Source organism: Bidens hawaiensis, unplaced genomic scaffold (genome assembly GCF_021521415.1).
Source record: "Bidens hawaiensis isolate Kalapana, Puna unplaced genomic scaffold, B.hawaiensis_p1.1 tig00021137_1, whole genome shotgun sequence".
NCBI classification, from domain to species: domain Eukaryota; kingdom Viridiplantae; phylum Streptophyta; class Magnoliopsida; order Asterales; family Asteraceae; genus Bidens; species Bidens hawaiensis.
In genome coordinates, this window is record NW_027493268.1 from 50,893 (window position 1) to 64,524 (window position 13,632).

The following is a 13,632-nucleotide window of genomic DNA, read 5'->3' on the forward strand; positions in this document are numbered from 1 at the left end:
TTTCTTTTAACATACTTCTTGCTAGGCCCATGATAGTTCGATTCTTTCTTTCCACAACCCCATTATGCTCGGGGGTGTGAGGGATAGTTAGCTCTCTCCCTTTATTCCATGAGCTTCACAGTAAGCAGTGAATTCATTTAAGCAAAACTCGACACCTCTGTCAGTGCGCAACTCTTTTATGCTACTCTCACTTTGCTTCTCGATCATAGACCTGAACACTTTAAATCTTTCAAATGCTTCAGATTTATTCAAGATAAAGTAAAGCCAACAAACACGGGTTAGATCATCAATGAACAACAAATAATATAAACGTTTTCCAAGACTTGGGTTTGCATAGGACCGCAAAGGTCTGCATGTACTAGCTCCAATCTTTTTGTAGCACGCCATGATTTTGACATGAATAGAAGCTTTGACTGCTTACCCATAATACACCCTTCACAAGTTGGACCACGACTAATGTTGGGTAGCCCAGTAACCATGTTCCTATCATGTAGATGCTTTAAACTATCAAAATTAAAATGGCCATACCTCAAATGCCACAGTTGAGTGGGGGAGAGAGGTGAAGGCTCATGACTGCATGCTTGTGCCTTTGTAGCATCTAAAAGGAACATGTTGTTACTTGACACGGGGATTTTCATAACAGATACGCCATTTTGTTTTATCACACATTTCCCATCTTCAAAGTGCAATGAATACCCCTTTTTCATGACTTGACCTACACTAAGTAGGTTATACTCAAGTCGAGGGGCATAATACAAATTGTCAAAAACCTTATGACCACCATTCCCTGTGTCAATACGGATCGTACATTTTCCTTCAACCATTAGCTTTTTTTTGTCACCTAATTGTACTTCCTGCTTGAAAGTATCATTCAGTTGGGTGAATATGGACTTGGACCCTGTCATGTGGTTAGAACAACCAGAATCAATGAACCACAAGCTATTAGTATTACCCGTTGTTGAGGCATGTGTCATAAGACTGTATGATTCTTAATTTTTTGTGATGATTCCATGAATAGTCATTGCTCATATTTGGGTTCACTTTCTTCTTTCATTTCTTCAGCCACATTAGCCTGCGGATCTTCGTTGTACCAACAATCCTTTTTAAGTGACCTGATTTGTTACACAGGTTGCAATGTGGCACTTTACTTTTCTCGAACCCACGATTTCTACCTCGTCCTCTAAAGGAGCCGCGCCCTCAGCCCTTAATTCCAGCATTGCCACTCGAACAAGATTGAGAACTTCCTTCTTGGAAAACTTGGAGAGCCTGCTCATCCAGTTTTTCAACTTTCTCTGGGGCCCGGCTGTTAATTCTTTCTTCTTGTGACTGTAATGACCCCATTAGTCTAATAGGCGTGAGTTGAGACAGATCAAGAGATACCTCAATGGATGGTACAACGTAATCGAATTTTGGAGAGAGGCTGCGAAGTATCTTTTCCACAATCGTTTGATCTGCAACGGCTTCTCCGTAGGCCCGCTTCTGACTTACTATGCCCATAACACACGAGAAGTACTCTCCCACCGGTTCATCTTCTCTCATGTTGAGATTTTCAAAGTCTCTTCTCAATTTTTGTAGTTTAACAGCCTTAACTTGAGAGTCCCCTTGGAACTCCATCTGTAGTATCTGTCAGCTTTCACGAGTAGACTTTGCTGAAGCAATTCTTGAAAACAACTGGTCATGCACACCTTGTTGGATAATTGCCATAACATGTGCATCCCTTATTTTAGCAACTCTCAATCGACCTTCATCTTTCTCGTTTTTATCCATGCCTTGGTCCAACATATCCCCCAAATCGCGGGACATGAGGATCTTCTTCATTCTGATGCTCTAGTGTTCATACCCTTCGGCTTTGAACATAGGGATCGGGGTAGGAGCAGTGGACAACGTACTAGTTTGTTCGGCCATGGGAATGATCGGAAAGTAGGGTTAATGAAGTTTAGGGTTGATCTCACACAGAGCTCTGATACCACTGTTGGTATTAGAACCCTAAACGTTTGAGATAACAGATAAACAATGATATTTGATCGGAGAAAGCTTAGGGTTTTTATTGAATGAATTGCATGAATTACAAGATAATAAAAGGCCTTTATATATAGGCTGAAATATACATAAACCACCATACAAACTCTTCTAAGAAACTGCTAAGGAACCGACCAAATATGGAGACCACAGGAAAGGATAATTATTCAAAATAAATGTGATTAAAATAAAAAAATGAACTTGACTTAAACCATGCAACCATCTAAATGGATCTATCCAGAAGTTGAATTATTTTTTAATATATTTTACCCACCATCAAATGATGTATGGTTGTCCTACAAAGAGGCTACCTTAAATACAGTCAACCAAAGCGTGCAGCCTCCAACCTAGTAGTTTGATACCCTATGATTTTGTGAAGCTGAGATCAAATGTTATTTAGTTGGAAAGTATTTGATTACATAACTACTATATATATATATATATATAGATATAGATAGACTAAGTATAAAATAAAAACCCATAGATAGACTAAGTATAAAATAAAAACCTATTTGAGTTGTGAAAACTTTAGAAACTCATTCTCAACCACATGTTTTTAATTAATGTTTAAATCTTGTGGTCCACAATTAAAGTGAATAAAACATGTAAATATAAATATAACGTTTTCTCTCTCCTGAAAACATATATAAAAATTAGTAAAAAAATGTTAAAAAATAGCAAAACATTTTTTTTTTGATGTTTCGATGTTTTGTATTAAATGTTACAACATATATTATATGTAACAAAAAAAAACGATGTTACATAGGGTTTTCGCGGGTTTTCACAACTCAAGTGGGTTTTCATTTTAATCTTACCTTATATATATATATATATACAGAGAGAGAGAGAGAGGAGGGTTCAAATGAGAACCACTCCTTAATTTAAAAACTATGAAAACTACTTTTAACCAATTATAAAATTTTGTTATTTTGTTTTTCTTTTTATTGAAAAGGGTTTATATGTAATTTATCATGTCTTATATTTGTGGATTGCTTTTAGTCTCTCTGTCTAAATTAAAACCTAATTATTTAATATCACCGTCATTCATCGTTTAATCCTTAACTCCTTGCTCATACTTTTGTCATCGTTTCTAATTTCTCACATCTAAAACCCAGTCGGCCATTCCTTACCTCTTCACTAATATTTTCTTTTATTAACAATATTTTATTGTTTGTTGGAATCTTTTTTTCAAACATGCCAATGGCTTATATCTGTGATGGAATCAATTGTTAGAACCTCTCTGCTCACTAGCAAATGCTTACCGTTTATATCCCACTGATTTAAATTGAACTGACGGAAATTTTTATAAATTAAGATTTTTCTATTTGGTTTTTACTATTCATTAAATGTTTATATATATATATATATATATATATATATATATATATTGTGGTTTATATTTTATTTCAACTTCAAGATATCAAATTTGTTACACCATAACGCATGATGTACATATATGTAACCTCATGTATATTGTAAAATCCACAAGTTACATATATGTAGTGTGTAAAAATACATATATGTAACGTGAAATACATGTACATTTTCATGCGATACATATATGTAGTTTGTTAGTATATTTGTTTTTAATTGAAAAAAACTGATTTTTTAATTGCTATATAATATGTAGCTTGTTTATTTTCTTTCATTTTTTTTAATAATAAATTAAGAGAGAGAATATATGATTTGGATTTGGTCTTGTGTTTGTATATTTCTTTTTATCTACCGTTACATATATGTAACTTACCTAACTTTGAGTTGAAAGTTGAGGATTACATATATGGATTTTGGTCGTTTCTTCAAAAAATTTGTCTTCATCTCATAAACATTTGTTAGCTCTTCAATGTAAAATATTTGATTCTGACAAACAGGTTTTTAAAAAAAAATTATTTGAAAGAAGAAAGATGTGAGAGAAAGAGAAGAGTGATTTTAGGAATTTAGAAGAGATGTAAAAGAATATTAATTTTGGTATACCTAATTTGTCCTTTTAGCACTTAATTAATTTCCTTTGCTTTGTATTTATTTACAATATTACCATTTTAATCATCACCATTGATCTAATACATCAATGGTTGATATTTAATTTGATAGTTTTTAAGAAAACTGTGGTTCTCAATGGAACCCATATATAGATAGTATTTGATACTCTATAACTACTATATATATATATATAGGAGATTTCAAATAAGAACCCCTTTGAGTTTTAAGAACTCAAAAGAACTCAGTGTAACAAATTTTTTTTTCGAATTTTTTTTACACATACGTAATATATGTAGGTTACATATACGTAAAAAAATTACAAAATTTTTTACGCACCGGGTCGACTTATTACATATGTGTAACGAACGTTTAAAATTGTGTAATCACTGTACATAGTTATTCTCTCTCCTACTTTGACTTTTTGTCAGATTTAATGTCAACCACATATTCCAATCAATTTAATTAAATGTGTGGTCCAGAATCAAGTTCTTACAACTCAACAAGGTTCTCAAAATATCCATCCCCTATATATATATATATATATATAGATGATGGTTCAGAAGAGAAATGAGATTACTGTGAGAAATATGAGAAATAAATAAAAGTCACTAGTTTTATTTTATGTTTTAAATGTTTAAAAATAAATGAGGAAAGTATTAATGCATTCTCTCTCTTTAATTAATATAACTAATAAATATAATAGTTATCTATTCAATTAATATAACTAATCAAATTATTATAATTGAAAAATAATAAGAATTCATTTATTTTTATAACTTATTTTTTCTCTTTTAAATTTTTATCCTACACAAGTACAATTTATTCATACATTAAAATTTCTTTATATCCAAAACCAATTTCTCCCAACTCAGTATATTAATATCCATCAATACGTAGTTACATTGTGATGAATAGTACAAAAAAATATCTTACACGTGTTTGTATTAAATATCAACAAAAAAGTACACAACCTACACAAAAACATATAACCTACACTTGTTTTAATAATAAGAAAACATATAACCTACACACGAAAAACATATAACCGACACACAAAATTCAGCATCAATAAACTACACATGCACACGAAAACGTATAACCTACACAAACATATAACCTATACTTGAAAATTTTATCCTACATAAATACAATTTATACAATATATTAATTTTTTTTTTCTATACAAAACCAATTTCTTCCAACTCAATATATCAATATCAATCCACACGAAGGTAAATTGTGATGAATAATACAAAAAACTATCTTACATAAGTTAGCATTAAATGTCAATAAAAAATATACAACCTAAACAAAAACATATAACATACACTTGTTTTAAGAATAAGAAAACATATTACCTACATACAAAAAGCATATAACCTATACACGTATAGGATATGTGTATCCATAATTAGAGAGTGATTTATTATGGTTATATTAGTTGTATTAATTGAAGAGAGAGAATACATTTATTGTTGCATTTATATTTTTTTCATTTATTTTTAAACATATAAAACCTAAAATAAAACTAGTAGCCCATATTCATTTCTCTCCTAAACTTAAACATATATATATATATATATTCACTTTATATTTTTTTAACATTAAAGTATATTCTTTACATGAAACTTGCATAATTTGTGTTAAGTTTTGATTGTTGTTCATAAGCAAAATGAAAATACGTTTTTACTCACCATACAATGAAGTTACAGTTACTAGAAGTAACTTACACATATGGGCCTGTAAACGAACTGAACATTCGGTGAACTGTTCGTGAACCGTTCGGCTGGAAGTTCGTTTATGTTCGTTTATTTAATAAACGAACAAACACGAACAAAAAATTTGTGTTCGTTTAATTAAACGAACGAACATGAACACATGTTCCGTTCGTTCATTTATGTTCATGAACGTTCGTTTATGTTTGTTTATTTATGTTCGTTTATGTGTTAATAGAAAATAATTAAATATTTTTTTGGATAAGTTATCTACTTAAAAAGTTTTGCATTTGTTAATTTGTGTTCAATTATGTTTGTTTGTGTTTATTTATGTGCGTTTATCTTTATTGAATTATGTTAAACGAACACAAGGGTTCAATTTAAATAAACGAACAAAAACTTAAATATTCGTTCGATTAAGTATTCGTTTCCGTTTAGAGTTAAATGAACAAACACTAATATACCCTTGTTCATGTTCGTTCGAATTGTTTACATGCTTTAATTATTCACGTTGATGAATATATCGGTCTCAATTTCTAGGTTTTGCCGATTTTATTTGTGTTCGTGAACCGTTCATGAACTCATTTCCTTAATAAACGAACACGAACATAAAATCTCGTTCGGTAAGTGTTCGTGAACCGTTCATGAAAAAATTATTTCATTAACAAACGAACATGAACAAGGTCTTGTTCGTGTTCGTTCGGTTCGTTTACAGCCCTGTACACAGATACTCCAATACTCATATCCGAGCTAAGCTCGAGCTTGAAAAACTACACACGAGCCGAACTCATGCTTTAAAAATAGAGATCGAAAGGAGTGGAGCTCGAGCTTTGTGTAAGTTAAATGAGCCAAGCTCAAGCCTAGTCAAGCTCGGACTTGGCTCGACTCGTTTGCGCCCCTACCCTCTCCTTTGAAGATCTGGAATATTGAAGTTGGAGTTGGAGTTGGAGTTGGAGTTGGAGTTGGAGTTGGTGGTAGAACACTGGTAGCTTCAACCATTTATTTCTTTTATTAAATCAAACACTATATGAATTGAGCACTTGTTGGCTCTCATATCAAGTCTGCTTTTATACTTATATAAAATAATTAAGCTTCTCACGAAAATATGAATAAGAAAGAGCAAAATGTTTCACTGTTTATTGATAAACTGAAAGTGCATACATGGAAGGAAATACATGATTTCTCAAGTAGATGATCAGTAACAAACAAAATAACATAAACATGCTAAAAAACCGGACAACTTAAACAAAAGTAGCCGGTGGCTTTATTCAAATTAGTTCAGATTTCATGCAGACCGATAGAAACTAGATAACATGCAAGGCGCACGTACTTAATTCTCGCGTTTACTATCGAGAACTTGAATCACTTTTCACATACATGACTTAGAGATACCGTCGCAAATACTCATCAACACTCGTGTATGGGACCTCCGGATAGAGCTCAGAACCTTCTTCACCCTTTTCACCAATTTCGAAGTTCATCGAACGACCTTCATAGTAAATGTGGTAGATACGTGCAAGCCCTGATCGAACAATATGGTCATCCGCTTCTGAAAACAGATATATAAATACAAAACATTAAGCAAAAATTTTGTTCATTTCTAGTTTGTAGTTTGATAATAAAATCCCATATACGCACCTTCAATAGAAGCAAGAAAATCTGGAGCAGATATGTGAACTTTCTCAAGCGTTTGATTCGTAAGTTTCTCCCATTTCTCAATCAGTTGGTTGTGTGTAAGAATGTTGTTTGGTGGCCGGAGATACAACGTCTTGTTCAACATGCGAGAATCATCCACGGTCTTGATTGTGTATGTTGCAACATCGTCTTCATCCATGAAAGCAACTACACAAATTTTAAATAAGTTAAGAACAAGTAACGATATTAAGGGGGTGTTTGGGATTCCTTATTTTACCTCCTTATAACTTTTCATTAAGTTAATAAGTTACAAAAGTGTAACTTGTCAAAAGCAATCCCAAATGCCTTATTCTTTTTCAAAAAGTTAATAAGTTAATGTTAGTAAAAATAAGAAATCCTGAACACCCCCTAAGCCATACTCATATTATGTGGGTGCGTTCGTTTCAGAATCAACATGTGGAAATGCTATAACATCGTACCCACTTGATTTCCATTGCCAAAAATACACACTCGGTCCTTTGGTGGCACAAGGGAGCCCGGCTGGGAAAGGTTGCCGACAAAATAACCCCCTAGACAGTTTGCGGAAATGTAAGTATATGGAATTTTAGCATCTTCAATGGCTTTTCGTATAACCATCTTGTCCATAAACGTTTCCTTTCCGTATTCAAGTGAGTGTTCCATCCGTGAAGGGTCGAGCCCGAACTCTGAAGGCACGAATCGCTGTTTCAAAAAATTAATTATGTAAATATTTGTTTTGGACCTATCATAATGTTGCAAATCAAATGATACAAGTCTTGATGCATACCTTAATGTTTCCAGCTTCCTTGATGGCATCAACAAGCTTAAGTTGAAGTAGAATATTATGTGACCGGAACTGCACCCCGGACATGGTGCATATCACCACATCCACTTGTTTAACCGCATCCACGAGACTTTGGTGATCAGAGAACGAACCCTCAACCAACCGGGCTCCTTGTTCCTTAAACGACAACAACATTTGAAGCTTTTCTATTTCGAAACCAATCTCTCGACGCATCAGGACATAGGTCGGGTGGCCTTGAGCCAGACTGGCCTTGACGATCCTCTTGCCAATGTAGCCTGTGCCACCCACAACAAGGATCTTGCTCTTCGACATCTTCATGGTTATTATTATTATTATTATTATTATTATTATTATTATTATTATTATTATTATTATTATTATTATTATTTACGTAGAAGTTAATAAAGTGTACGTGATTAGTTGGTTCTGAGTAGCACAAGTTTGTGGGGATATATATATGCGGAGGAGACACCTAACATGGTGATATTATATTTCTTAATTAATCGCGTGGCTCTTGTTTAGAGAAAAAAAAGAAGCATGAATCGAAATAATTGTTTTTTAGGATGTTATACTTTATTAGTAATATTATTAAAACTTATGACGTTTTATCATTCAATTGTTAAATAATTTTGTCTCCGAATTCGTCAAGTATGTGTAAAGTAATTCTAAAGTTACAACTTTTAATTATTAAATCAATCCATCATATACAAAACAATAAGAACTAGTTTGGCACAGTAACTTTTCAGTCATGACACCGGTGGCTTACTGTTTTGGTCGCTAAATTGGTCGATATATTGCTTGATTGCTACACCAGTCACTAAAACAAAATTTCGGTCATGCAAAACGGTCGAAAAATATCCACCAGTCACAACGTGATCCAAAATTGATTTTGCCATAGATGTTTTCGTCTAAACAAGTATTAGTGTCTAAAACTAACCCTTAATTATGAAAATAAGCTTCCGAAACTAAATAGTAGTGCCTCCTGTTGTTCCTTCAAAATGGTTGAATTAAATATGGTGTATTAGAGACTGAAAATTAAAAGCCACTTGATACTGCATACCAATTCGAGTACAATTTAGCATAATAGAAGGTTAAGACATACCATGAAAAGGTTTGATAAGGTATATAATTTAGTGTAAATACAAGTACATTCATAAAGACCAATATATAGAAAGTCAAAAATACCCCTGCTCATAACTACCAATATACTATGTCTAACAACTACAATTACGTTTGTTTGTAGTGAGCAGAACACCCCTTTTCTAAAATCCGCCTGCTCGTTCCTTTTAATCTCCCACTAAGGCTATTTTCTATTTTTCTTTTATATTTAGTGCATTTTATAAATATAATATTTAACATTAATAACTAAATTAAAACTTAAACATTGAAAATAATATTATGAAATAAACTAAAACTTAAAAAATATAACTAAAAATATTTGAAGACTTAACAATATCTAGTCTTTGTTGTCGGAAGAAGGTGGTTGCGACCATTTATGTTCGACCAAGTACAAACGTAGCGCGCCATGCATATCTTTATTTCCCAAAGCCAATCTATTATACTCTCTTTACGTTTTATCAACCAGTTGATATTGGATGTTATTTTCATCCTTGTTGTACTCACAAATCGCATGTCCCTCATCTAATAATCATGTTATGCAAAATACATATTGCATGCACACATCTTCCATTTAAATTTTTTGGCGACCATGCTCGTGCTGGGTTGGCCACCACGTGTCAACTTACTTTTTGTGACACCAAAGCATCTTTCAGTGTACTTTTCTTTGCCGGTCTTGAGCCCCCTTAAATTTCTTTCATTTTTCATTTTTTGGGCACGTGAAGGATTTTACAAACAAGGACCACGACAGATATATTTCGTCACCAAGACAATAGTCGTGCTTGTATTCGATTCCTAAAACTTGAAAGCTTGACTTCGGCATCGTACTTTCTATGATATTGTTGAAAAACCCAACTGATGGAGGACCGTTAAACCATTATTGGCACTGGCAACACCAAAGCAGGCATGTCAAATCCATAAATCTTGCTTGTAAAGATATAGTTGGATGCATGATCACCTCACTTGTACTGACTATGTCAAACATTGGGACAGTTTGCCCTCTCCCAATGCATACAGTCAATGCAACCCAAACATTTCGGGAAGTCCATGTTTTGTTTCATGTTATTCATACAATTTTTTACTATTGGTCAAAGTAGGGCTACGTAAATATTTGTTGTTATATAACTTAATAATATATTTGGTAATTTAAAAACACTATTGCATACCGTTCTTTCGGACATTTGAAGATACTCGTCCAAAGCATCATGAACCGTGCCTATGCCATATGTCGGATCGCTACAGTGCACTTTTGTAGAAGACTAAAACCTCTTATCCCTATCGCAACTGGACGTAACTCAAATCACGAATCCGTTCTCAATATATCTTCTACTATTCTTAGAAATAGTCGTTTACTCATTCAAAAATGCCTCCTAAAGTGTTCGCTTGTGAAAATTGCGTTTTTAGCAAAGTAGACGATTGCTAAACGCTCATGTGCACTTTTACAATCTTAATTCAACCGAGCTTTTATTGTGAGCGAACGCGATGCTTGATTGTTGTCGAATAACATATCGCTTGTAAAGTCCATTGCATGAAAAAAAATCTGGATCGTAGGACGAAGATGATGAATTCGTGTCAAATTTTTGGTTGAAATGTTTTTTTTAAGATGGTTTGAGAATGGTTTGCATACAAGTATGTATTTATAATAAATAAATATTTTTTTTAATTGAAAAAGAGTCTTTAGGCTCATTCCCAACAATCACCAACTCCAATGGTCGAAAAAGAGGCAAAATGACCAAACTGAGCACGGTCATTCTCTTCATCTAATGCCATTTGTGAGATGGTATTTGAAGAGGTAGGTCCCAGCAGAGCCCAGTTGAACCTGCAAGACTCACCTTGAAGAGGGACGTCTGCGCAAGGACCAACTGGTTCCGCAGGACCAACCATGCTCAGAGAAGACCTTACGCGCAGTACGCCAGCTGTTCCCGCAGAAAAAGCCTCCCAATGGTGAAGTACCCCGCCTGTTCCCGCAGTTGCGGATACAAGCCATCAGGGAAGGCTACCCGCACTAATAGCAAGGCTACACGCACAAGGCACTAAATAATTCAGTAATGTCACCTGAAGGAATGAGCAAGGCGGGAATACTCCCGCCCAAATGAGCCAGTCCGTACGCTTCTGGAAGATCTTTTGTACTATACCTGCCAAGGTATGGACAAAATAGACAAGATCTGACCAAAGCAGCCAATGAACCAATCACAGGGTGACAGCTCACCGACAACAATACGAGGAGCACGCTCTAGTACAAAATGTCACTATCAGCCGCTGCCTACTCACCAACCCTTGTCGTGGCACGTACATAGCCTGCAGTTGGTGGAAAAGGAATAGTACACAGCCGGCGGAAAAGGAATAGTACACAGCCGGCCATGTCACTATCAGCCGCTGCCTACCCACCAACTACTAGCATGGCACGTGCGTAGCCCACAGTTGGTGGAAAAGGAATACTATACAGCTGGCTGTACCTGCTTGGAAACCTACCTTCGGCTATAAATACTCCAACACCTTGGAACGGTATCATCATCTTGTATCTTATCTTCTCTAGCAATCTCTCTCAATATACACTTATATTCAGAGCAATCTAGTCTGATTCTCACGCCGGAGGGTGGTCACAAGGAGGAACCCCCCCCCCTTCTCAGTGACGAGCTCACGGTGTCTGTTTTGAAGGTCATCAGAAGAACAACCATCTTTGCCGGACCTAACCCTCGTGGGAAACATCTACTTAACCCCCAGATTATCCGTAATCTGCCCGGGGGTCATCTAGTGTTTCTTCATTGGCGCCATCCGTGCATAAAAGCTAGAACTATTTCTTTTTTAGTTTTTTCCAAAACTTCTGGAAAGATGGTTAACGTTACTCCGGTCCCGAGGCCAGCGAGTGACCAAGAAACCCCGGTAATCACAACCCCAGCTACTGGGAGGAACACCGGCGAGTACACAAATTTTACGAACACTACCCCGGTTACTCAAGCCGGGGCAAGTGCAGTAAATTTTACGAACACTACCCCCGGTTACCCAAGCCGGGGCAAGTGCAGTAAACAATCATCCCCTGGGATTCATTGATAACCAGGTGGAAAGACAACAGACGAGGCTCCCTGGCCAAACACTTGATCAAGTTCAAGCGTGGGCGGAAGCACGTCAGAAGGAATTCCAAGCTAAGTTGGATGAACGCTTACGTTCACTCCAACAGGCTGACGAATTCGGAAGCACTCGACAACAGCTCAACATGAGCAATGAGTGCGAGTACTTGGACGATGACTGGGAAGAATCCGATAGTGATGCAAACCCTCGCCATAGGGCGAAAGGGAAGCGCAAGGAAACGGACTTCCAACCGAGAAGGAATTTTGGAGAAACCTTCAAACCAAGGAACGCGGGGGGGAACCCACATGACTTCTCCAAAACCTTTAGACCAAGTGTTGCAAATGCGGCAACGTCCAAGTTTGTAAGGGACATTGCGGAAGCAATCGCCCCGAAGAGTGCTAAACAAATGTCCAACATAGGCACTTATGACGGTATATCCGACCCAGACGATCACTTGAACAGATTCATAGCGGGGACAACCGTCAGCAACTGGACGGAACCCACGTGGTGTTATATGTTTCAGATGACGCTGGTTGGAGCGGCCAGGGCGTGGTTTGATCATTTACCGGTCCACCACATCTATGATTGGGCGGACTTTCAACATAAGTTCAGCCAACACTTCAGTCAACAGAGGAAATATACTAAAGAGCAGTGGACGATCCTCAACTGCGTTAGAGAGGAGGATGAATCTTTACTAGACTTCATCACTCGCTTCAACTCCAAAAAGCTGAGTCTGGGCACCATAAGCGAAGATCTTGTTCGCGCCGCTTTCATCCAGGGCGCCGAATACCCAGAGCTTATCCGCACGTTGACGGGTAAGGACGGCATGCCATCCATATGGGATGCCATCATGACGGCGGCCAAGCGCTTTGCCGAAACGGAGAAGCAACTGGGTAGGGATCTTCCCCAGCATACACACCTCTACACGCAGAGGACTAGCGAAAACAACGTTCGGACCGCCCGGCAAAACAAAAAGATGAAGCTAGGTATTTGGCAGTCAAGGGTAAACTTTGACACCTCATCCAGCTCTCGCCCTCTAGTAGGCGGAAGGGATAACACGCACCCATCAAGCCGAAAACACCGGTGGACGCCACTCACCAAAAGCGTCACGGAGATATTTGCCACAGAAAAACTCCCATGGCCAAAAGCTCCAATGATCCGGCAGCGACCTAATGCGGATCAGAGCAAATCCTGTGACTTTCACGGGACAAAGGGTCACAACACTGAGGAGTGTACATCCTTGAAGGATATTGTTGAAACATTCGTCAAGGATGG

General features: G+C 36.3%; 2 protein-coding genes across 2 annotated transcripts; both read right to left on the bottom strand.

The window, feature by feature from the left end:
* Positions 1-1,197: 1,197 nt before the first annotated feature.
* LOC143562770 (uncharacterized) lies at positions 1,198-1,614 on the bottom strand. Its single transcript, XM_077050485.1, has one exon. It carries the CDS (start codon positions 1,612-1,614, stop codon positions 1,198-1,200), a length of 417 nt encoding a protein of 138 aa, XP_076906600.1.
* Positions 1,615-6,913: 5,299 nt separating this feature from the next.
* LOC143562773 (isoflavone reductase homolog) lies at positions 6,914-8,508 on the bottom strand. The gene is made up of 4 exons (XM_077050487.1): positions 8,155-8,508; positions 7,829-8,069; positions 7,353-7,556; positions 6,914-7,263 (listed from the first exon to the last, which is right to left on the bottom strand). Exons 1-4 carry the CDS (start codon positions 8,488-8,490, stop codon positions 7,097-7,099), a joined length of 948 nt encoding a protein of 315 aa, XP_076906602.1. The 5' UTR covers positions 8,491-8,508; the 3' UTR covers positions 6,914-7,096.
* Between the last annotated feature and the right edge of the window lie 5,124 nt (positions 8,509-13,632).